Source organism: Hyla sarda, chromosome 4 (assembly GCF_029499605.1).
Source record: "Hyla sarda isolate aHylSar1 chromosome 4, aHylSar1.hap1, whole genome shotgun sequence".
NCBI lineage: Eukaryota > Metazoa > Chordata > Amphibia > Anura > Hylidae > Hyla > Hyla sarda.
The window spans coordinates 268,332,829-268,355,462 of record NC_079192.1 but is presented as its reverse complement, the minus strand read 5'-3'; the positions used below and the strand labels follow the sequence as shown (position 1 = coordinate 268,355,462).

The 22,634-nt window shown below is 42.7% G+C and overlaps 1 protein-coding gene across 3 annotated transcripts in view; it reads right to left on the bottom strand.

The window, feature by feature from the left end:
* TSPAN8 (tetraspanin 8) overlaps positions 1–22,634 on the bottom strand; it is a 68,174-nt gene that overhangs the window by 10,988 nt on the left and 34,552 nt on the right. For all 3 annotated transcript variants that reach the window (XM_056569378.1, XM_056569376.1, XM_056569377.1), the window contains exons 2-6: positions 17,578–17,640; positions 16,757–16,888; positions 10,777–10,851; positions 3,337–3,432; positions 895–1,011 (exon numbers count right to left, since the gene is read on the bottom strand). In XM_056569378.1, the coding sequence (XP_056425353.1) occupies positions 895–1,011; positions 3,337–3,432; positions 10,777–10,851; positions 16,757–16,843 (375 nt within the window). In that variant the 5' untranslated portion in view covers positions 16,844–16,888; positions 17,578–17,640. The remainder of the gene's footprint in view (positions 1–894; positions 1,012–3,336; positions 3,433–10,776; positions 10,852–16,756; positions 16,889–17,577; positions 17,641–22,634) is intronic.

Genomic DNA, 22,634 nt, shown 5'->3' with positions numbered 1-22,634 from the left:
CCATTACCCTTGCTGCTGGTAGTTTCAACCAGGCCTAAACAAACACAGCCCATAATCTCCAAAAAAGGGATTTTTTTTCCATCTTTTAATACAAAAGCTAATTCTTCTTTACGATTTTGGGACACCAAAGCTGCTGCTACACGCAAAAAGGAACATTTTTGAAACCCTTGACAAAATCTATGTCATTTTCTTTGATTGGCTGATTTAAAAGCTGTTGCTACTTTCTAAAAGATAAATATTTGGAACCCTTGACAAAACCCATGCCCTTTTCCTAGTTTGGCAGACTAAAAAGCTGTTGCTACTCCAAAAAAGGGAAATTTTTTAAAACCTTGACAAAATCCATCCATCTTTTTTGCTTGGCAGACTAAAAAGCTGTTGATTTTTTCAAAAAACAAACAAAAAAAACAACGTACTGCATCCTGCGCAGATTTGATGCACAGGATTTGTAACTGCAGATTAGAAGCTGTGCTCAGTCATTTAGTTTACATTTAAATCTGCAGCAGAAAATCATGTGCATCAGATCCTGAGCATCAAATCTGCATACGTGTGCATGTGTACCCTAAAACTACTTGCATAAATTCCTAACAGCATTATACAGGGCTTTAGAGCTGTGAGGCAGTGTAATAAACGTGTCTAGGGACTTATTTCATTGCTGGTTTGTGTCAATCAAAACCAAATCGAACCAGCAATTTTATAAAAGTTCTGTGAAACCGGCATGTCACACTTTTGAAAAGTATGCTCAAAACTAGTAGCTGAAATACAAACCTGTAAGTACATTTAGAGTTTTCTACTTATTGCTCATATACGTACTCTTCATGCACACACACACACACTACTTGGGGTAGGATTTCCTAGACTCATTCAGCTAGGTCATATAGCTGCTCGTGGTTTTACCTGGTTATAGTACTGAGCACCACATGTGTCTGGATCCGATAATTTAGTGCAACGACATGATGATGAACCAGCAGTTCCCCAGTCCTGTATGCCTTGAATAATACCACAGCATTTGTTCTAAGAAATAGAAAAATAGAAGCATTTCACAGAATTTCTTATTCATAAAACAGAATTTTCAAATTCAGTAACTCAAAAATCATTAAAGGGGTATTACGGGAATTGTTTTTATTTGACTATGCTACAGGGGCTGTAAAGTTAGTGTAGTTCATAATATAGTGTCTGTACCTGTGTGTGACGGTTTTCTCGCAATTCTTATGTGATTTTCACCCCAATATTTATTTTTAACAGCCTACAAAATGACTGATGTCTCGGATTTTTCCCAGCTTGCAATGCGGCCGAGACCTGACTCACTAGTCAGCTGATGACAGGGAGCCTGTCTGCTTTAATGGGTGGAGAGAGCAATCTGCAAGTAATGCAACGGCTGGAGGCACCCTGATTGAAAAACACAGGTCTGCAGCTCATTTATGTTTCAATGGGTGGGGTAGCTGATGTGTGGGAAGGAGGAAAATGGAATCATGGGATTTGTAGGCAAACAAGAAAACTGAAAACAGGAAATACAAGTTCACAAAAAGTTAGCCACAGTGTTATGGTAATCTCACAGCATAGCCATTTAGCCCAAGACAAGCGCAGATCCTTCCTAAGCATGTCCATTACTGTCTGCCAGGTACGTACTAAAATCACCTTATGCTGGATAACCCCTTTAACTATAAAATGCTAAAGCCAAACATGTATTAAAAGGAGTTGAAAACAGATATTCAAAAACCTGGCCACTTTCTTTCAAAAATGGTGCTAAACCTCTCCCCAGGTTATTTTATTGCAGCCCTGTCCACATTACTTGAAAAAAAACTAAAATGTAGTGACACAGTTCTTCAAAGTTTATAAGATATATATACTTAGAATTATAAAATTGACTGTCAAGTTTGAAAAGTTTGTTTATAAAATAATGGTAATAAACTATTTTATGGGAATGTGATGCAAGGCACACCACTTCTGTTAATGATAAGATTTTATAAGCCACTGTAATCGGTAGTAGGTTATACTCAGCCAATGGTGCTTGCACATAGATCTAGTAATAAAGTACGATAGAGAGTACGGTTATATGTGTGGAAGAATACACCCAAGAAAGAATGGAGCGTGGTAAAAGGTTAAAGGGTTTAAATGGCTGGGATCAGAGTTTCCTCCAATCACAGTTATAGCTGCATACTATTCCAGGGAGAAGGGGGCAGGCTAGGGGCATACATAGGATTCAGGGCACCCCTCATCAAAAATCAGGATAGGGCCCCTCATGGCCTCTGTCAAGCTTTCACCAGGCATCGTCCCCACACCTCTCAAACTGCTAATCTAACTGGAGAGTGAAGCCAGAGCCACAGAAATGTTACATCTTAGCTGACCAATGAATCAGTTGAACATTACTGTTCATTGGCCAGCCAAGTCCTGAGGCAGCAGTTGCCTGGACTAGCAGTTCGGAAGATAGAGGAAAAGTGGGAGACTTGTGATTGGTGCACATAATTTGTTCTGGAGGGGGGCTCATAGAGACAGATTAGACAACCACACTTGGGCCCCACTATCCCATAGGCCCCATAGCAGTTACATGGTCTACCCCTTGGCCTACCCCTTGTTTAGAACTAATGTGGAGCATTCTTCAGTGAAAGTTCTTTAAGTCAATGGCCCTGATTTACTATTGTAAACCCGACATGTTTTGTCGGGTTGTGTGCCAGATTCTGGAGCATTGCCCCAAAATTTTTTGTCATGGGGCGTGGCCATCGGAAAAAGAGAGGGGGGGGGGAGTGATCCCAGCCACTGTTTCTACCTGCTTGGACTATCTTCCCTAAACAGCAGACACCAACCAGGTAAGATCAGCCAAGCCATGCCAGTATTAAACACACATGTATTAGATAAAATCAGAGTGCTAAGAAAAAACTGTAAACAGGCCAAAAAGTCAAAACCAGAAGAGCAATGCAGAACCAAAGGCAAAACAAACAGGCAGCATTCAAACAAAAAGAGTAACAACAGGCAAAATCGTGGACTCAGGAAACAAGGCAAATGGTCAGGATCCAGGGAAAGTTGAGTATATAGTAATTATAATGAAGGTTTTAATAGACCAATCACTGGCATCTATGGCCAGCAGACATCCCTTTAGATACACACTATGAAAAGGCATAGGAGGCCAACTCTGATTGGCAACCCAGCCTTCTAATTGGTCTGCTTCCCCTGCTATGCCACATGGCCCTCATTTTCCTGCCAATCTTGGAATGTTGTGTGGCAGATATTGGAATCAGAAGCAGGAGACCACACAGGATGCGGTGCAGGAGCTTGGTGAGGTAAGTTCCCAACACAAACAGTATCAACGTGCCTGTGTACATAAAGACTGCTTTGGCTTACCTCTTCTTGGAGTTGCTCCAGTGCTTTTTGTAAGTCTAAGGGTTGATTATTTAATGGTATAAGCCCAACCAAAGTTTTGTTAACTTGTTCTTCCAACTTAAAAGGAAAAGCAAAGAAAAATTTGTGCTAAATTAATGTTGCTTTAATTTACAATTTGCAGCAAATAGTAAAATACAAAGTATCTCATATACATAAGTACACCTCTCACATTTTTGTAAATATGCTTTTATATCTTTTCCTGTGACAACACTGAAGAAATGCCTCTCTGCTACAATGTAATAGTGAGTGCACAGCCTGTATAATAGTGTTTTATGTTGTGTCCCCTCAAATAACTAAACACATAGGGGGAGATTTATCATTATTTGTCTACTGTAGACACAGTTCTACCCATTTACACTTCTTGTCTATTGTACACTCTTTACACTCGTTACACTCCTTTGATAAATCTTGTGCAAATATAGAAATGCCCCCCTCGCTCTACCGTGCACTCCTTCTCTACCTCACAGGAAAGTTGCAACATCATTAAGTTGTCTCGTATTTCATTGACATAGGCGGTGCGGTCCATTATAACGACCGCACCGCCCTTGTCAGCTGGTTTTACATAAGTAAACATAAGTCTACGATCAAATGTCAGAATTTACTGCTTCCTGTGCCACATCATTTCCATGAGAAAAATCATAATATAGCTCAACTTCGTTTCCAAATAATAGAACAAATTAGATACCCGAGACGAGGTGGGGATATTAAGAAATTACTCCGTCTTCGAGAGGCATATTGGATTCATACATTGAATACTATTTTTCCAAAGGGTCTTAACCGGGAATATGAAGTACCACAACTATAAAAATATATATAACCTCTCAAGATTATGTTTATGACAATTTTTTTATCTCTTTCTCACAGGCACAGCAAAAAACCGCTTGAATGTGAACACCTTCAGAAGTATGCTCTGTTCAAATTATATATTGTTACTCTGTATTTAGTTATATACTCGCTAGCCTTGCGAATATTGCTTTGTTACTAATAGAGGTGATATCTATGTTATATTTTCATGAAATTTACATATCTATGTTACGCCTACCTTTGTATGATTTAAATGATGTCATGTCCGGAGATTTCACTAGCTGTTTGAAAGGCTCAGGTGTGAGCCGAGGCGCGTGCAGCAGTACGCTGGAAGTACTTGAATAAACCTTGAAAAGAAATCCCGAGTGCCGAGACTTCTTCAACTGCATATTCTTTTTCTTCGTGCACCGGGTGAGGAACCGAAGTGCCGACCACCTCTATTCTCTTCTATATACACTGACATAATTCGTAATCCCCACCAACGGAACATGGGAGCTCTGATTGGTGGATAGCTATTAATAGCTATCCACCAATCAGAGCTCCCGTGTTCCGTTGGCAGGGATTATGAATTATGTCAGTCAATCAGAGCTCCCCTCTCCCGGCGGCGGGGATTATGAATTATTACAGTGTATATAGAAGCCAGTGGCAGCGCAGTGTAGACTCATGTACCGCTGGCTTTTTAACTGAAATGTGGATTGCAGCAGATCATTCTCTGGAGATCTGTTGCGATCCCCATTTATTAACTATACAAACCGGCGGTACACGTGTCCATACTGCGCTGCCACAGGCTTCTATATACACTGTCATAATTCATAATCCCCGCCGGAACATGGGAGCTCTGATTGGTCAATAGCTATTGATCAATCAGAGCTCCCCTCTCCCGGCAGCGGGGATTATGAATTATGACAGTGTATATAGAAGCCGGTGGCAACGCAGTGTAGACGCATGTACCGCTGGCTTGTTATCTTAATAAATGCAGATCGCAGCGGGTCTCTGCAGAATGACCCAGTGTGATCTGCACCTCCGCCCCTGGACTATAACTCCCATCATGGGCAGAGTCTGTCCATGATGGGAGTAGTAGTCCTAAAAGTCCCGCAGCTGGGGGATGTGCAAGTGCCATCCCTCAGCAGCGCTGCGGTATTACAACTACTCCCATCATGGGACAGACTCTGTCCCATGATAGTAGTAGTCCAAGGGCAGAGGGTCAGATCACTCTCCTGCGATCCGCATTCATTAACTATACAAGAAGCGGGACATGCGGCTACACTGCGCTGCCGCTGGCTCCTATATACAGCTCTTATAATTCATAATCCCCGCAGGGAGACGGGAGCTCTGATTGGTGGATAGTTATTGACCAATCAGAGTCCCGTGTCCCGGCGGCGGGGATTATGAATAGTGTTGCTCGCATATTTGCAAATTCGCGAATATAGCGCTATTTATTCGTAATTACGAATATTCGTAATTTTTTTTATTTTTTTTCACAGTACACATCACAGTGATCACCCCTCTCTGCTTCCAGCTTGTGTGGTGTAAAGAAGGGTCTAATACTACTGTGTGAGACTGGTGTGCGAATTTTCGCATATGCGAAAATTTACGTATGCTAATTTTCGTATATGCGAGTTTTCGCTTAAACTAATTGTCGTATATGCTAATTTTCGCATACGCGAATGTTCGCATATGCGAAAATAAAACGGGACCATTACGAATATGCGAATATTCGCGAATATATGGCGAATATTCGTCCATATATTCGCGAATATTCGCAAATTCGAATATGGCCTATGCCGCTCAACACTAATTATGAATTATGACAGTGTATACAGGAGCGGCGTGCAGCGCAGTGAAGCCGCATGTACCGCCGGCTTGTATAGTTAATAAATGCGGATCGCAGCAGGTCTCTGGATAGTGACCTGCTGCAATCTGCACCTCAGCCCCTGGACTACAACTCCCATCTTGGGCAGAGTCTCTCCATGATGGGAGTAGAAGTCCTTACTGTGTCAAAATAGACACTTTTGGTACGTGTCCTCCGAGGTGGTGTATATTTGCGCAAGAAAATGTCGTTTGCGCATTTTTTTTGCACAAAAAAAAATGCAACTAGTAAATTTGATTCTACAGTAGAAAGTGCTCTATGGTAAACTTAACCGTAGACAAGGGGATAAAAAATTCTATCAAAATTTGCACCAAAAAAGATGCAAAAAAACACTTGCGCAAATTTTTGAGCAAAAAAATAGACACAAAACAGCTCTATATACAATGATAAATTCCCCCCATAGCCTTTAATGTCTAAATCTTGACAATAAAAGTGAGCACACCGTATGTGAAAATGTCCAAATTGGGACCTTGCACGACCCCACCCTCCATTTGAGAGTGCCTCACAGACAGGGGCGTACCTAGAGCATTTGGCACCCAGGGCGGACCCTTTGTTTGGCACCCCCCCCCCCCACACACATGCACCCCCCTTAATTACACCCCCTCCCTCCCCTCCTCGTCAATCTTCTGCCACGCTCCTATTCCACCCAAATCCCACACACAATAAATAAAAATTTATATATGTAAGAGACACTTTAACGTAGGTAAATTTCCATGACCAAAAATACTGGTATACAAGGAGTAAATATATACCACCACACAATAACTGGATAATACCGCCATACTGTACTGAATGAAACCACTATATACAGACCAGTATGCTATAAAGAATCTGTATACAATATAAGCGATTATATACAGGACCATATGGCGGTAGATATCAGCTGTACACAGGATGTGTATACCATATAAGTGATTACAGTTACATTTTGGGACTCACAATTACGTCTTTTCTGATCAGTGGCGTCCTCTTTCCTTTTCTTCTCTGTCCGGATAAGACTGCCATGTGGATTTCTTAACATCTGCGGAAAAACATGTCAGACTCCGCATTTTTTCAGTGCCGTCCCCTCCTCGACACAATTTTCCCACAAACTGTAATAATGCCCTCCTTGGTGTCCTGCACAGTAAAAGGGCAGGGAGGTAGGTAGCCAGGTAACCCCCTCTTTCCCATAGGTATATGCAGAATTACACCCCCTCTCTTTCCCATAGGTATATGCAGAGTTACACCCCCTCTCTTTCCCATAGGTACATGCAGAGCTACGCTACACCCCCCTCTTTCCCATAGGTATATGCAGAGTTACACCCCTCTATCCCATAGGTATATGCAGAGCTACACCCCCTCGTTCCCATAGGTATATGCAGAGCTACACCCTCCCCTCTTTCCCATATGTATATGTGGAGCTACACCCCCCCCCTTCCCCATAGGTATATGCAGAGCTACACCCCCCTTCCCCATAGGTATATGCAGAGCTACACCCCCCTCTTTCCCATAGGAATATGCAGAGCTACACCCCACCCTCTTTCCCATAGGTACCCCCCTCTTCCCAATAGGTATATGCAGAGCTACATCCCCCTCTTCCCCATATGTATATGCAGAGCTACACCCCCCCATCTTTCCCATAGGTATATGCAGAGCTACACACCCTCTTTCCCATAGGTATATGCAGAGCTACACCCCCCTCTTCCCCATAGGCATATGCAGAGCTACACCCCCTCTTTCCCATAGGTATATGCAGAGCTACACCCCCTCTTCCCCATAGGTATATGCAGAGCTACACCCCCCCTCTTCCCCATAGGTATATGCAGAGCTACACCTCCCCCTCTTTACCATAGGTATATGCAGAGCTACACCTCCCCCTCTTTCCCATAGGTATATGCAGAGCTACACCCCTCTCTTCCCCATAGGTATGTGCAGAGCTACACCCCCCTTTTTCCCATAGGTATATGCAGAGCTACACCCCCTCTTTCCCATAGGTATATGGAGAGCTACACCCCCTCTTCCCAATAGGTATATGCAGAGCTATACCCCCATCTTTCCCATAGGTATATGCAGAGATACACCCCCTCTTTCCAATAGGTATATGCAGAACTACACCCCCCTCTTCCCCATAGGTATATGCAGAGCTACACCCTCCCCTTCCCCAAAGGTACATGCAGAGCTACACCCCCTCTTCCCCATAGGTATATACAGAGCTACACCCCCCTTCCCCATAGGTATAGGCATAGCTACTCCCCCCTTCCCCATAGGTATATGCAGAGCTACACCCCCCTCCCCCCATAGGTATATGCAGAGCTACACCCCCCTCTTCCCCATAGGTATATGCAGAGCACCCCCCCACAACCCCCCTTCCCCATAGGTATATGCAGAGCTACACCCCCCTTCCCCATAGGAATATGCAGAGCACCCCCTCTCCCTCCCTTTCCCATAGGTATATGCAGAGCACCCCCTCCCTCCCTTTCCCATAGGTATATGCAGAGCACCCCCTCTCCCTCCCTTCCCCATAGGTATATGCAGAGCTACACCCCCTCTTTCCAATAGGTATATGCAGAGCTACACCCCCCTCTTCCCCATAGGTATATGCAGAGCTATACCCCCATCTTTCCCATAGGTATATGCAGAGCTACACCCCCCTCTTCCCCATAGGTATATACAGAGCTACACCCCCTTCCCCATAGGTATAGGCATAGCTACTCCCCCCTTCCCCATAGGTATATGCAGAGCTACACCCCCTCCCCCATAGGTATATGCAGAGCTACACCCCCCCTCTTCCCCATAGGTATATGCAGAGCACCCCCCCACAACCCCCCTTCCCCATAGGTATATGCAGAGCTACACCCCCCTTCCCCATAGGTATATGCAGAGCTACACCCCCCTTCCCCATAGGTATATGCAGAGCACCCCCCTCTCCCTCCCTTTCCCATAGGTATATGCAGAGCACCCCCTCCCTCCCTTTCCCATAGGTATATGCAGAGCACCCCCTCTCCCTCCCTTCCCCATAGGTATATGCAGAGCTACCCCCCCCTCTTCCCCATAGGTACATGCAGAGCATCCCCCCAGACCCCCCCTTCCCCATAGGTATATGCAGAGCTACACTCCCCCCTCTTCCCCATAGGTATATGCAGAGCACCCCCCCTCTCCCTCCCTTTCCCATAGGTATATGCAGAGCACCCCCCTCTCCCTCCCTTCCCCATAGGTATATGCAGAGCTACACCCCCTCTTCCCCATAGGTATATGCAGAGCACCCCCCCACCCCCCCCTTCCCCATAGGTATATGCAGAGCTACACCCCCCTTCCCCATAGGTATATGCAGAGCTACACCCCCCTTCCCCATAGGTATATGCAGAGCCCCCCCTCTCCCTCCCTTTCCCATAGGTATATGCAGAGCATCCCCTCCCTCCCTTTCCGATAGGTATATGCAGAGCACCCCCTCTCCCTCCCTTCCCCATAGGTATATGCAGAGCTACATCCCCCCTCTTCCCCATAGGTATATGCAGAGCACCCCCCCTCTCCCTCCCTTTCCCATAGGTATATGCAGAGCCCCCACCATCTCCCTCCCTTCCCCATAGGTATATGCAGAGCACCCCCCTTGCCCCCCCCTCCCCCCCCTTGGTACACCACTGCTCACAGATGCTCAATATGGTTTAGGTCTGGAGACATGCTTGGTCAGTTCATTACCTCTACCCTCAGCTTCTTTAGCAAGGCAATGGTCGTTTTGAAGTTTTGTTTGGGGTAGTTATCATGTTGGTATACTGCCCTGAGGCCCATTATGTCACAGTACATATTCCATTCATGGTTCCCTCAATAAACTGTAATTTCACAGTGCCAGAAGCACTAATGCAGGAATAGGCCATGACACTCCTACCACCATGCTTGACTGAAGGTAACACACATTTGTCTTTGTACTTCTTACCTGGATGCCACCCCACACGCTTGACAGTATTTGAACCAAATAGGTTTATCTTGGTCTCATTGAACCACAGGACATGGCCCAGTAATCCATGTCCTTAGTCTTCTTGTCTTCAGCAAACTGTTTGTGGGCTTTCTTGTGCATTCTTTAGAGGAGGCTTCCTTCTGGAATAACAGCCTTACAGACCAATTTGATGCAGTGTGCAGCATATGGCCTGTGCACTGACAGGCTGACCATCACCTTTTTTTTTTATATTTTTTTATCTCTGCAGCAATGCTGGCATCACTTATACATCTATTTCCCAAAGACAACTTCTCAATATGACACTAAGCATGTGCACTAAGCTTGTCCTGTGAAACCACTGTGTGGTCTTGCCCACAGTGCTGCAACTCAGTTTCATGGTCTTGGCAATCTTTGTGTAGCATAGGCCATCTTTAGGTAGAGCAACAATTCCTTTTTTCAGATCCTGAGAGAGTTTATTGCAATGAGGTGCTGGGTTGAACCTCCAATGGCCAGTATTAGAGAATATGAGAGAAATAACACCAAATGTGTGCAAAGACATCTGCTTCCCATTCACACTTAAGATCTCGTAACACTAATGAGTCACATGGCACCGAGTAGGAAATATGGCCAGATTTAGACATTCCCACTTAGGGGTGTACTCACTTTTGTTGCCAAAGTACTCACTTTTGCTGTGCTACTTTACATTGTAGCAGAGTTTTTTTTTTTTGGTGTTGTCACATGAAAATACATAATTAAATATTTAGAAAAATGTGAGGGGTATACTCACTTATGTGCGATGCTGTAGGTGCTAACTTACCTGTGGTTTATAGACCACTCCCAAAACTCCTGCTGTTATTTGAAGTGCCAGGATCAAAAACAACCCAATAAAGAACTAAATGGAGACACAAATTAAAGATTTGGTGAAATAAAACGCAATATGGTTGATAAAAGGATGCATGAATGGTCAAGTGGCTCCCAGTGTTCATTTACTTCCCAGTGACGCAGTCATTCTTAACAGAGCTCTATGTCATTTGGTGATCTTAAACACATAGTGGGAGATTTATCATAAAGTGGTGCGGTTGCCCATAGCAACCAATAAGATTGCTTCTTACATTTTTCAAAAGACCTTTAGGAAATTAAAGAGGTGATCTGATCGGTTGCTATGAGTGACTGCACTACTCTTCCTCTACACAGGTTTTGATAAATGTCCCCCATAGGTCCTATGTCCAATGTTATGGTTAGGCAGTAACCTAGCAGTATGTATGTGTGGTTCCCATCCCGGGCAGATCTCCTGACATGATTGTCACGATTATAAGCTGTAGAGAAATTATGAACATAAAAAACAACAACTGTAAATCTTTGGAGCTAGACTGACAGATTAACATTAGGTACCTTTTGTTTGCTTAGGCTAGGATTCCACTTGTTTTTTTTATTTTCCAAAAACGCCAAGAAAAACGGCAATTCTGCCGCATGGCGTTTTTTGGGCCAAAAGACGCTGCGGCCAGATGTTAGCTGTAAATCAATGAGACATTGCAAATTTCTAATTCCACTTGGCGTTTTTTCACTTTGGCGTTTTTTTTATCCTTTTGGCGTTTTTTAACTTTTTTGGTGTTTTTTTAGCTCCTTTGCGTTTTCCAAAAAACGCAGTATTTAGCTCAAACCAGCGTTTTTAGTCAAAATCGTGGTATTTTGCTCCAATAGAAGTCTATGGGAGTGAGAAAACGCCAAGAAGAACCATATGTGGGTTTTAACTTTGGCATTTTTGTGGGCGGTTTTTAATCTTTTTTGGACTTTAGCGATCCAAAAAAGTGATCAAGATACCTGTTTTGAATAAAATTTCATAGGGTAAGATTAAAAAAAATTACAAAAAAGATACAGTAGTGAAGGAAAAAATTGGATCTAACGAAATTTATATTTTTTATAAAAAAAAAATGTATTACTTTTTAAACAGGGATCAATTTATGTGTGCGGGGAAATAAAAATAATGTAGCCGACAATTATAAAAATGTATTGTGTGTGTGTTTTCCACTTTTTTTCTTAATTTTTTTACATTTTTTTTAGGCAGTACTTCTACTCCCAGTATGGAACACACTGTTCCATGATGGGAGTAGTAGTACCTGTACTAATAGACAGATCGCCCGTTGCGATCTTTCTGTATAATGTATAGATGCGGCGGGCGCTCTTCTATGGTCCCCCCACCCTGACGTATATATACACCTATTCATATTTCCTGCAGAGCTGTGATTGGCCAGATGGTTTCAGCCAATCACAGCTCTCTGTGAGAAATAGGAATATGTGTATATATACGACAGTGCAGGGGACCATAGGAGAGCGGCATCTCTGCTATAGACAGGACGATCACAGCGGGTGTCAGTAGTGACATCCACTGTGATGTGTCCTTAAGCAGGCACTACTACTCCCAACATGGAGCACACTCTGCCTCTTGCTGGGAGCTGTAGTACCTGCATTAATAGACAGATCACAGCGGGTGTCAGAAGTTACACTCGCTGCAATCTGTCTATTAATGCAGATACTACAGCTCCCAGCACGGAGCAGAGTGTGCTCCATGTTGGGAGTAGTAGTGCCTGCTTAAGGACACATCACAGTGGATGTCACTACTGACACCCGCTGTGATCGTCCTGTCTATAGCAGAGATGGAGCGGCTGTATACATCGCTTGCATCCCTGCTCTGCACTTTACTCCGGGCCGGCCACTCACTCATTCATATTTCTCTCAGAGCTGTGATTGGCTGAATCCATCTGGCCAATCACAGCTCTGGGTGGGAAATATGAATGAATTATGTTCTATTCACATCACTGGCCGGAGTACAGAGCAGAGATGTGAGCGATGTATACAGCCGCATCTGTGCTATATAATGGACGATCGCATTGGGTGTCAGGACTGAGACCCGGGGCAATCTGTCTATTACTACAGGTACTACTACTCCCAGCATGGAACAGTGTGTTCCATGCTGGGAGTAGTAGTACTACCTAAAAAATGTAAAACATAGAGGAAAAAAGTGAAACACACACACTTTATTAAAAAATGGTAAAAAGTTTGTTATAAAATATATACGGTACATTTCGTTTAATAAAAGGTTTTTCATCACTGCAGCATCCTTTTTTTTTTTTGTGGTACCCAACACATTTTGGGTACCAAAAAAAATAAATAAATGCCAAAAGGTGACAAAAATGCAATTTCCACACAAAAACGCCAGACGCAGGACATTGCACTGGTGTTTTTTCAGGCGTTTTTTTAATCACAAAAAACGCAGCACAAAAAAACTGGTGGAATCCTGGCCTTAAGCATTTATTTTCTTAGCACGTACATGGATTTAAATGTGCATTGTGGTTTTTGGAATGATTGTTTTGTTATTCTTTGGGAGGTGTTTTGGAAGGTGGTTTTAGTTGAAATTGCTCAAGGTAGACTATGTAACAACATTATTTTTGATGTCTAGCCCATAAATATTTCAAGAACAGCACTTTATTACATATTTTACAGTTCCCAGCTTTATTTTTATGTATTGTAATTTAGTGAAGTGGGTGTTGGACCAATATTATATGAGTCACACTTGAATATTTTTAATACACATACAGTATGTTTATACTCTTCTGAATAAATATTTTTATATGCAAGTCTTGGTAAATCTAGTTTATTGAAAGAACAGGCTAACCATCCTATAGAAATGTAGGGCTTTTTGTATTTAACCTTTAATAAACCTTCCAAAGCTGTGGAATTAAAGATGATCAATATGAGATTTATGTTAAATTTGGTTTGTCAGACCCCCAAAATGACTGATTTCATTGAATAAGAAATCAGGGGTACCCAACTACTTTTAGTTAAGGTCCACTTATTCTGGTCTGCCATCAGATGAAGGTCTGAGTTGCACACTGAGGCCAGGTTCACATGAGCAGGTCGCACCATGCATGAACCACAGCTGCACTGACATGTAAGTGAAACCGCAGTTTACTGCACAGCTATTTACACACTGCTTGCAGTTTAACGGAAAATGAAAACCGTCATTGCGACACCTACGTGTGAACCCAGCCGAACCAGGATTAAAAGAGGGCACAAGAGGTTAAAGGGAGAGGTTAAAGGGAAATACTACTAATGGCACACACTGTACTGTTTGAATGTTCTACTTCCACACACTGTGCCCCCTGAATACAATGCTGCCATACACTGCACCCCCTGAATATAATACTGCCACACACTGTGCTATCTTAATATATTGCTGCTTCTTTTTTCTTCTAATTTTTCATTTTATCATCTATATTTTATAAATTATCCTGAAATCTTGCAGTTTCAATTCTGGTCACTAGGCTTCCTGTTCTGTAGAGATAATTTCCCAGTAATGCCTTTCGTATAGGCACAGACAGGAGCACAGTGAAAGATGACACAAGTAGATAGATAATACTGGATCCACCACCATTCACAACAGAGATCAGCATTTCCCTTCCACAGAGAATGCCCAGTTATGTCTCCAATTCATGAATGGAACAGATTGTGTCTATTGTTGTCTATGGTCCTGCTGTAAAGCACATCACTAAATGCTGTTAAAAACAGCTCAGGCAAGATGGCAACCTCCATAATAATGCACCAAAAAGGAAATAAAAATTAGTGCAAAGAGAAAATATAAATTGATTAGAAAAAATAATGTTTCTGTATCTGTCTCTATGAAGTAAAAAAAATCTAGATGACCCATTCTCTTTAAAAGCCTTCCAGAATTTATCAGCTTCTGTATGCCCTGGAAGAAGTTGTGTAGTCTTTCTGGCAACAGTTGATTTAAAAAAAATGTATTCTCTGGAGTATTCCTTCAAAAGACTCTGATTCTGAATCTGTAATTTTTTATCTCTTAACTCAACTGCATTCCTTGGCTGTAAGCCTTCAAATGGAGCATGCTAATGCATGGAGAGGACTAGTAAGCTTGGTGATATAATTAGGAGACTGCTCTGTTTGTAGGCTTGTAGCGGTCGAATGCAAGTGAGTAGAAAGATAAAAAATTACAGATTTGGCATCAAAATCTTTCATGCCAGTTACTGATTACTGTAGTTTAAAGGAGTTTTCAACTTGACACTTAAAGCAGTACTCTAGTGGATTTATTTTTTTAAATCTACAGGTGCCAGAAAGTTAAACAGATTTGTAAATTACTGCCATTAAAAAATCGAAATCTTTCCAGTACTTTACCAGCTGCTGTATGCTCAAAAGGAAGTTGAGTAGTTATTTTCAGTCTGACCACAGTGCTCTCTGCTGACACCTCTGTCCATGTCTGGAACTGTCCTGAGCAGGAGAGGTTTTCTATGGGGATTTGCTTTTACTCTGGACAGTTCCTAACACAGTCAGAGGTGTCAGCAGAGAGCACTGTGGTCAGACAGAACATAAACTTCCTCTGCAGTATACAACAGCTAAGTACTGAAAGGATTAAGATTTTTAAAGGAGTAGTCCAGTCCTTAAAAACTTATCCCCTATCCTAAAGGACAGGGGACAAGTTTCAGATCGCGGGGGGGGACGGGGGGACGGGACGGGACGGGTCTGACCGCTGGGGCCCCCCGCGATCTCCTGCACAGGGCCCCGGCAGCCTGCAGGAAGGGGGCATGTTGACCACCGAACGAAGCGGCGGCTGACCCCCCCCCCCCCCCCCCCCCCCAATACAGCGCTATGGCAGAGCCGGAGATCACCGAAGGCAGTGCTCTGGCTCTGCCATTGAGTACAGGAGATCACGGGGGGGGGGGATGGGCACCAGCGGTCGGACCACCCGTGATCTGAAACGTATCCCCTATCCCTAGGATAGTTGATAAGTTTATCAGGACTACTCCTTTAATAGAAGTAATTTACAAATCTGTTTAACTTTCTGGAGCCAGTTGATATGAAAAAAATTTATTTTTCCACAGGAGTACCCCTTTAATCAGTTTCTGAAGTAAAGTTAGAAAATGTATACGTATAGTGTTATATACCTCTTTGTGTGAAAAGACTAAAGAATCTTTCTAAAGACAGTGGTGGAGTTATTGCAAACAGTAGCTGCTGCTACTGTTGCTGTGCTGTGGACTGGATACCAAAAATGACTTAAAAAAGTGCCTAGGGCAACCCTGACTATGTAAACTAATTCCTGGCTCCACGTGTATGGAGCTTAACCTGCAGCCATATGTTTGCCTCCCATCTGATCCAGCACTGAGGATATGCCCAGTTTAATTTCTTATGTGTAACACTGCAGGGATGACAAACATGCTGGGGCATGACAAAATGCATGTCCTATACAGAGTTTATACACAGCCATAATTAAAGGGGTATTCCAGGAAAAAAAATGTTTTTATATATCAACTGGCTCCAGAAAATTAAACAGAGCAGAATAGGTTTGCTATGGGGATTTGCTTCTACTCTGGACAATTCCTGAGACAGGTGTCATCAGAGCGAACTTTGACAGAAAAGAACAACTCAACTTCAGTAGCTTATAAGTACTGAAAGGATTAAGATGTTTTAATAGAAGTAATTTACAAATCTGTTTAACTTTCTGGAGCCATATATATATATGTATATATATATATATATATATACATATATATATATATATATATATATATATATATATATATAAAGTATTTTTCCTGAATGACCCCTTTATGGACAGGTTCAGGTCTGATACACATTGGCTATTTCTAGTGATGTAGCTTTATCAAGATTACTTATAAAACATTACATTTCAGTTTATTTGGGGCTGGAAAGCATTGAATTCAGGGTATTGTTGGCGTGCATGGGAAGAAATTTCTCTTTGTTACAAATTGATAGATAGAAATACATACCAAAAGAAGAAGGCAACGACTTTCCTTCATAGCACCACAGCATCCAAAAAATCCAAGCACCATAATGATGGATCCCACTGCTATCATAACATCAACTCCTGCTAGCACACCGGTTCCTTGAATGTTAAATTTCTGCAAGAAAATAGAAAATTAACAGAGCAAAGGGCACCACGCAACAGCACAACATTTTGTAAAAACCCTCTACAACCAGTTAGTTACATCTACACATAGGGTACCATATAAAAAAATATACACTGCAAAGCATACATTTTTTATGGAAAAGTAGGGATAGAAAACCGGGATGGAGAAAACCTGAATGAAGGCAAAATTACACACTTTTGGACTCCACTGGATAATAGGGATCTACTAATCTGCTTAATGCAGTGCTTCTAAATTGGTGAGGTAGGCCTCACTATGTAGGTGCCCTTTAGCTGTTGGTTAGGAACAGCTGGAGGGGGTAGTTTTTATCAAAAAAAATTATCCAGGACCTATCCCCACACTTATGTTAAACAGACTCTGCTGGGCACTGCTTAATGAGTGTGAAAACAGCCTTGGTTGAAATAAAGAGTATTATGCCCCCACTGTTCAACACATTTCCAAAAATTCATGCCAGCCATTTACTGCGAATTATAGGATAAGTCTACTTCATCTCCTAGGTTGAGTAGACCGTCAGTCAAAGTTGAGTCAAATTTATTAGAATGCCTTTCTCCAGCAGGCCTGTAAAGAATGGCATGTAAATTTCTAGTCTTCAAAAATCTTCTCCCTATGTGTGTATTCAGTCAAGTAAATTACATAGTTAAGTCTTACACAGTCCTACTTACTTGCTGAGCATCTGAACTGACACGAAGCCATATGGAGATTCCCAAAATAACACAACCACATATCTACGGAACAAGACATAATTAATTCTTATGTTACGTCATTTAACATGTTGTTACATAAATAAACAAAATTAAGGGAAGAATATGTATGCCAGAAAAGTACAAAAGTTATTATTTTTATGTGAATGGCTCGTTCTTCCCTTCTAGCCAGTGTAGATTGTCAGAAGATTTATCAAAAGGTCCCTGCCTCCCGATACATTTGAAGCATCTTAGTCCAACATATTTCCACTTAAAGGAGATATCTGGCAGAATTTTTCCATCCATTGTGCCCGGGCTGCAAAAATTTTTATAACAAACTGTAACTCACCTTCTGTCCCCATGCACCGATATCACTTTTCTATCTTCTGGGCCCAGTCTTCTTCCGCATATGGAAGCCAGGCACATCACACTGTCATCAGCTTATGCCGGCCACAGTGATGTCCCATCTCGGCCGGTGATACGCTGAGCACTGTGTCACATAAGGAGCCAGGGCCCCACCTTCTCCCTGCTGCCCTGGCCTGTTACTTGACAGTGCACTAAGAAAACACATCCTAGATCTGAATGTATGAACTAATCGTATAAAATGAAATATTTTATTCTTGAATGTGCTGACAACAAAATCACACAAAAATTATCAATGGAAATAAAATTTATCAACCCATGGAGGTCTGGATATGGAGCGACACAGAAAATCAAAGTGGAAAACCACTCTACAGGCTGATCCAACTTTGATGTAATGTCCTTAAAACAAGTCAAAATTAGGCTCAGTAGTGTGTGTGTGGCCTCCACGCGCCCGCATGACCTCCCTACAACACCTGGGCATGCTCCTGATGAGGTGATGGGTGGTCTCATGAGGGATGTCCTCCCAGACCTGTAGCGCATCCGCCACCGCCGATGGGTAAGTGGATTTCGTCGCCAGTCCTCCTCGGTTTCCCTGCTATGCCCCGCCTACCCCCCCAGCCCCTGATCTGCTATTGGTCGTCGCTTCTAGACGACCAATAGCAGGGATAGGAGGGGTGGCACCCCTACCACCTCACTCCTATCCCTTCAGGGGGATCGTGGGTGTCTTGGACAACCCCGGTCCCCCTTATTTGATGGGTCACCGGGTCACCATTGACCCGTATGACCCGGAATAGCCACAAATTGGCGGTGTGAATTCATCGGTGATTTGCGTCAATCACCGACATGGGGGGGTCTGATGACCCCCCCCCCCTGGGCATTTGCGTGGGGTGCTTGCTGATCGATATCAGCAGTCACGCCGGTTCGGTTCCCGCCCAGTGCGCGGCGGGGACCGGAATTCCCATGGATGAATCGGTACGTCATGGGTCCTTAAGACCCAGGGTCCCATGACATAGCGGTATGTCATGGGTCCTTAAGGGATTTAAAAAAATGAAGTTTTCTATGTTTAATTTGTGTTTAAAAAAGCTGTCCCTAGGTGTCTCCCTACTTGTCCAGAGCACATTTTCTGCCATCTTTTGCACAGACTTTGGACTGGCAGAAGTCCAAAAGCAGAAAATGCTGAGGGGGGGGGGGGGGGGTGTGCAGCCTTATCCCATCATACCTCATCTCACACACTGAAACTCTTTCATTATAAAAATATAAAAACACAAAAACAAGCGTAACCAGCAATAACTATAACACAAAACCACCTCAGAAACTAAATCCTGCATAACCGGCCAGCCCAGCTTTAGCTAAACGAAATTAGACCTCAAATTGGCATGCATACTAAGCAAAAAAAAATTTAATAATAATACAATATATACACTAGTTTTAATAATAAATAATAATAATAATAATTTTTTTTTTCAAATAAAATGATATAGCTTACTTTGCTTTTTTTTTTTTACTTTGCTACAACTAAAGTAAATTATGACCTCTAACATTTTTTTACCACTCGCGACACAAAACACTTCAGACAACTAAACTAGCTTTAGTTCACATCAACACTCCTAATCAAATTACCATAAATAACATAAATATAGCTTATTTCGCTATAGCTGAAAATTTTATTTATAATATATTTTTTTTATATACCGTAAATAAATCACACTATCCACAAAACTCACTACCCACACAAATTACCTAGCTTACCTAGCTACACACCAACACTCATATTATACTAAACAAAAACTAAAAAAAAAAATATTTATCTTTTTAAATTAGTTTAAATAACAGAAATATAGCTTACTTCGCTGTAACAGAAATAAATTTCGACTTGGACAAATGCTATTTGCACTGCACACATAGGGCTGCCGCCAGAAAGCCCTGTGTGTATAGTGAGCAAGGAATACTCAGCGTGATTTCCGCTGCTGCCGTAAATTTTGCGCAGCATGAAATATGCTGCGTATACGCCAGGTGGGAACGCACCCTTAGAATGAGTGTTCCGCAATGCACCATGGGAGGTCCATGATGAATGACATGGTGTGACAGTGTTGGTGTGAAGGAACTCTAGTGGTCGATGCAGAATCCTGGCATCAACCCCATCAAACATCTATGAGATAAACTGCCACACCTTCTTGTCTAACATACGTTAGGTACAAAGTGATATGCTGTATATTTTATATGAATATTTTTTTTTCTGTTTGCTTTGGTTTACTTGTTGCATGGATACCTTAGCTCATAAAAATTCTTCAGTCATATACAGTAAACTGACCTTTAGCCTACCTCTCATATTATTACCTGTATTGTAAAATATGTATGAAATGAAATACTTTCTCTTTTTCCCCAAGCATTCATGCATACCTTCTATAAGAAGTGCCTTACTCTCTGTTTGTATATATTCTGATTGGGTCTTATGTACTTGCATAGCTTTGTACTTGCATTGTACATTTTATAGACAGTAGCAAAGATTAACTAAAACTGTCTAATTCTTAGTTTAGATTAAGCAGTTTAAGAATGTGCCATATTTATTAGGGATCGGCCGATATCGATTTTTTAGGGCCGATACCGATAATCTGTGACCTTTCAGGCCAATAGCCGATAACTTATACCGATATTCCGGTATAAGTTATCAGCTATTTCCCCCCCGCCCGGCCCCGCAGAAGCCGCTGCAGATCAATGATTTAAACGGGCACTTTAAGTCATTGAACATTAATAACAGTAATAACATCCTCACCAATAATGCCCCAAATGGGCCCCCACTCACTAATAATGCCCCCAACACTAATTCAAAAATAATGCCCCAGCAGTACCTCTACTCATGTATAATCACCCCCATGTGCCTCCATTTTGTAATATTTTCCCCGCTGCAGTCATAGTACTCCACTGTACTCCCTCTCTAATAATGTTCCTGTACCCTCATATATTACTAAATACCCTCATGTATTACATGTATGGAAAAATAAAAACAATGTGCAGGACATTGTAGGATCGTGTTCAGGTGGCTCAAAGGCTGCAGCCTATAAAAGTGAATGGTTAAGCAGGGAGCTCCGCCATTACATGTGACTGCATCCGCAGGTCACAGGTGCAGTCAAGGGTGGCAGTCACCTAGAGATGCAGGGAAATGGGCCCCAAATCCAAGGCTTTCTTCTCAGATGTCCATTGCATCCAATCAGGGCCGGCCTTAGGTGTTCAGGCGCCCTGTGCGAGCTAACCTTGTGGAGAGCCCCCCCCCTATTACTCCATTAACATACACAAAGATGGAAAAAAATCTTTGTAACAAATATTTTTTTTAATATTTAATCATTGCCCTGCCCCCTTAATCAGTCCCATGTCCCCCTTCACCAGTCCCCTGCCCCTCTTAATCAGATGCAGTACAGTTCCTCCACATTAGGTGCAGTATAGTTCCCCCACAGTAGGTGCAGTATAGCTCCCACACATTAGGTGCAGTATAGTTCCTCCACATTAGGTGCAGTATAGTTCCCCCACATTAGGTGCCATATTGTTCCCCACATTAGGTTCCATATAGTTCCCCACATTAGGTGCAGTATAGCTCCCCCACATTAGGTGCAGTATAGCTCTCCAAATTAGGTGCAGTATAGCTCCCCCACATTAGGTGCAGTATAGCTCTCCAAATTAGGTGCAGTATCGTTCCCCCACGTTAGTTGCAGTATAGCTCTCCACATTGGGTTGGCAGTATAGTTCCCCACATTAGGTGCAGTATAGTTCCCCACATTAGGTGCAGTATAGTTCTTCACATTAGGTGCAGTATAGCTCCCCACAATAGGTGCAGTACAGTCCCCCCACATTAGGTACGCAGTACAATTCCCCCACATTAGGTGCAGTACAGTTCCCCTACATTAGGGGCAGAACAGTTCCCCGACATTAGGTGCAGTATAGTTCCCCCACATTAGGTGCAGTATATTTCCCGACATTAGGTTCAGTATAGTTCCCCCACATTAGGTGCCATATAGTTCCCCACATTAGGTGCAGTATAGTTCCCCCACATTAGGTGCAGTATAGTTCCCAACATTAGGTGCAGTATATTTCCCCACATGAGTGCAGTATAGTTCTCCACATTAGGTGCAGTATAGCTCTCCACATTTGGTTGGCAGTATAGTTCCCCACATTAGGTGCAGTATAGTTTCCCACATTAGGTGCAGTATAGTTCCCCACATTAGGTGCAGTATAGTTCTCCACATTAGGTGCAGTATAGCTCCCCACATTAGGTACAGTACAGTTCCCCCATATTAGGTACACAGTACAGTTCCCCCACATTAGGTGCAGTACAGTTCCCCCACATTTGGGGCAGTACAGTTCCCCCCATTAGGTGCAGTATAGTTCCCCCACATTAGGTGCAGTGTAGTTCCCCACATTAGGTGCAGTATAGTTCCCCCACATTAGGTGCCATATAGTTCCCCACATTAGTTGCAGTATAGTTCCCCCACATTAGGTGCAGTATAGTTCCCCCACAGTAGGTGCCGTATAGCTTTCCACATTAGGTGCAGTATAGTTCCCCCACATTAGGTGCCATATAGTTCCCCCCATTAGGTGCAGTATAGTTCCCCCACATTAGGTGCAGTATAGTTCCCCACGTTAGGTGCAGTATAGTTCCCCCACATTAGGTGCCATATAGTTCC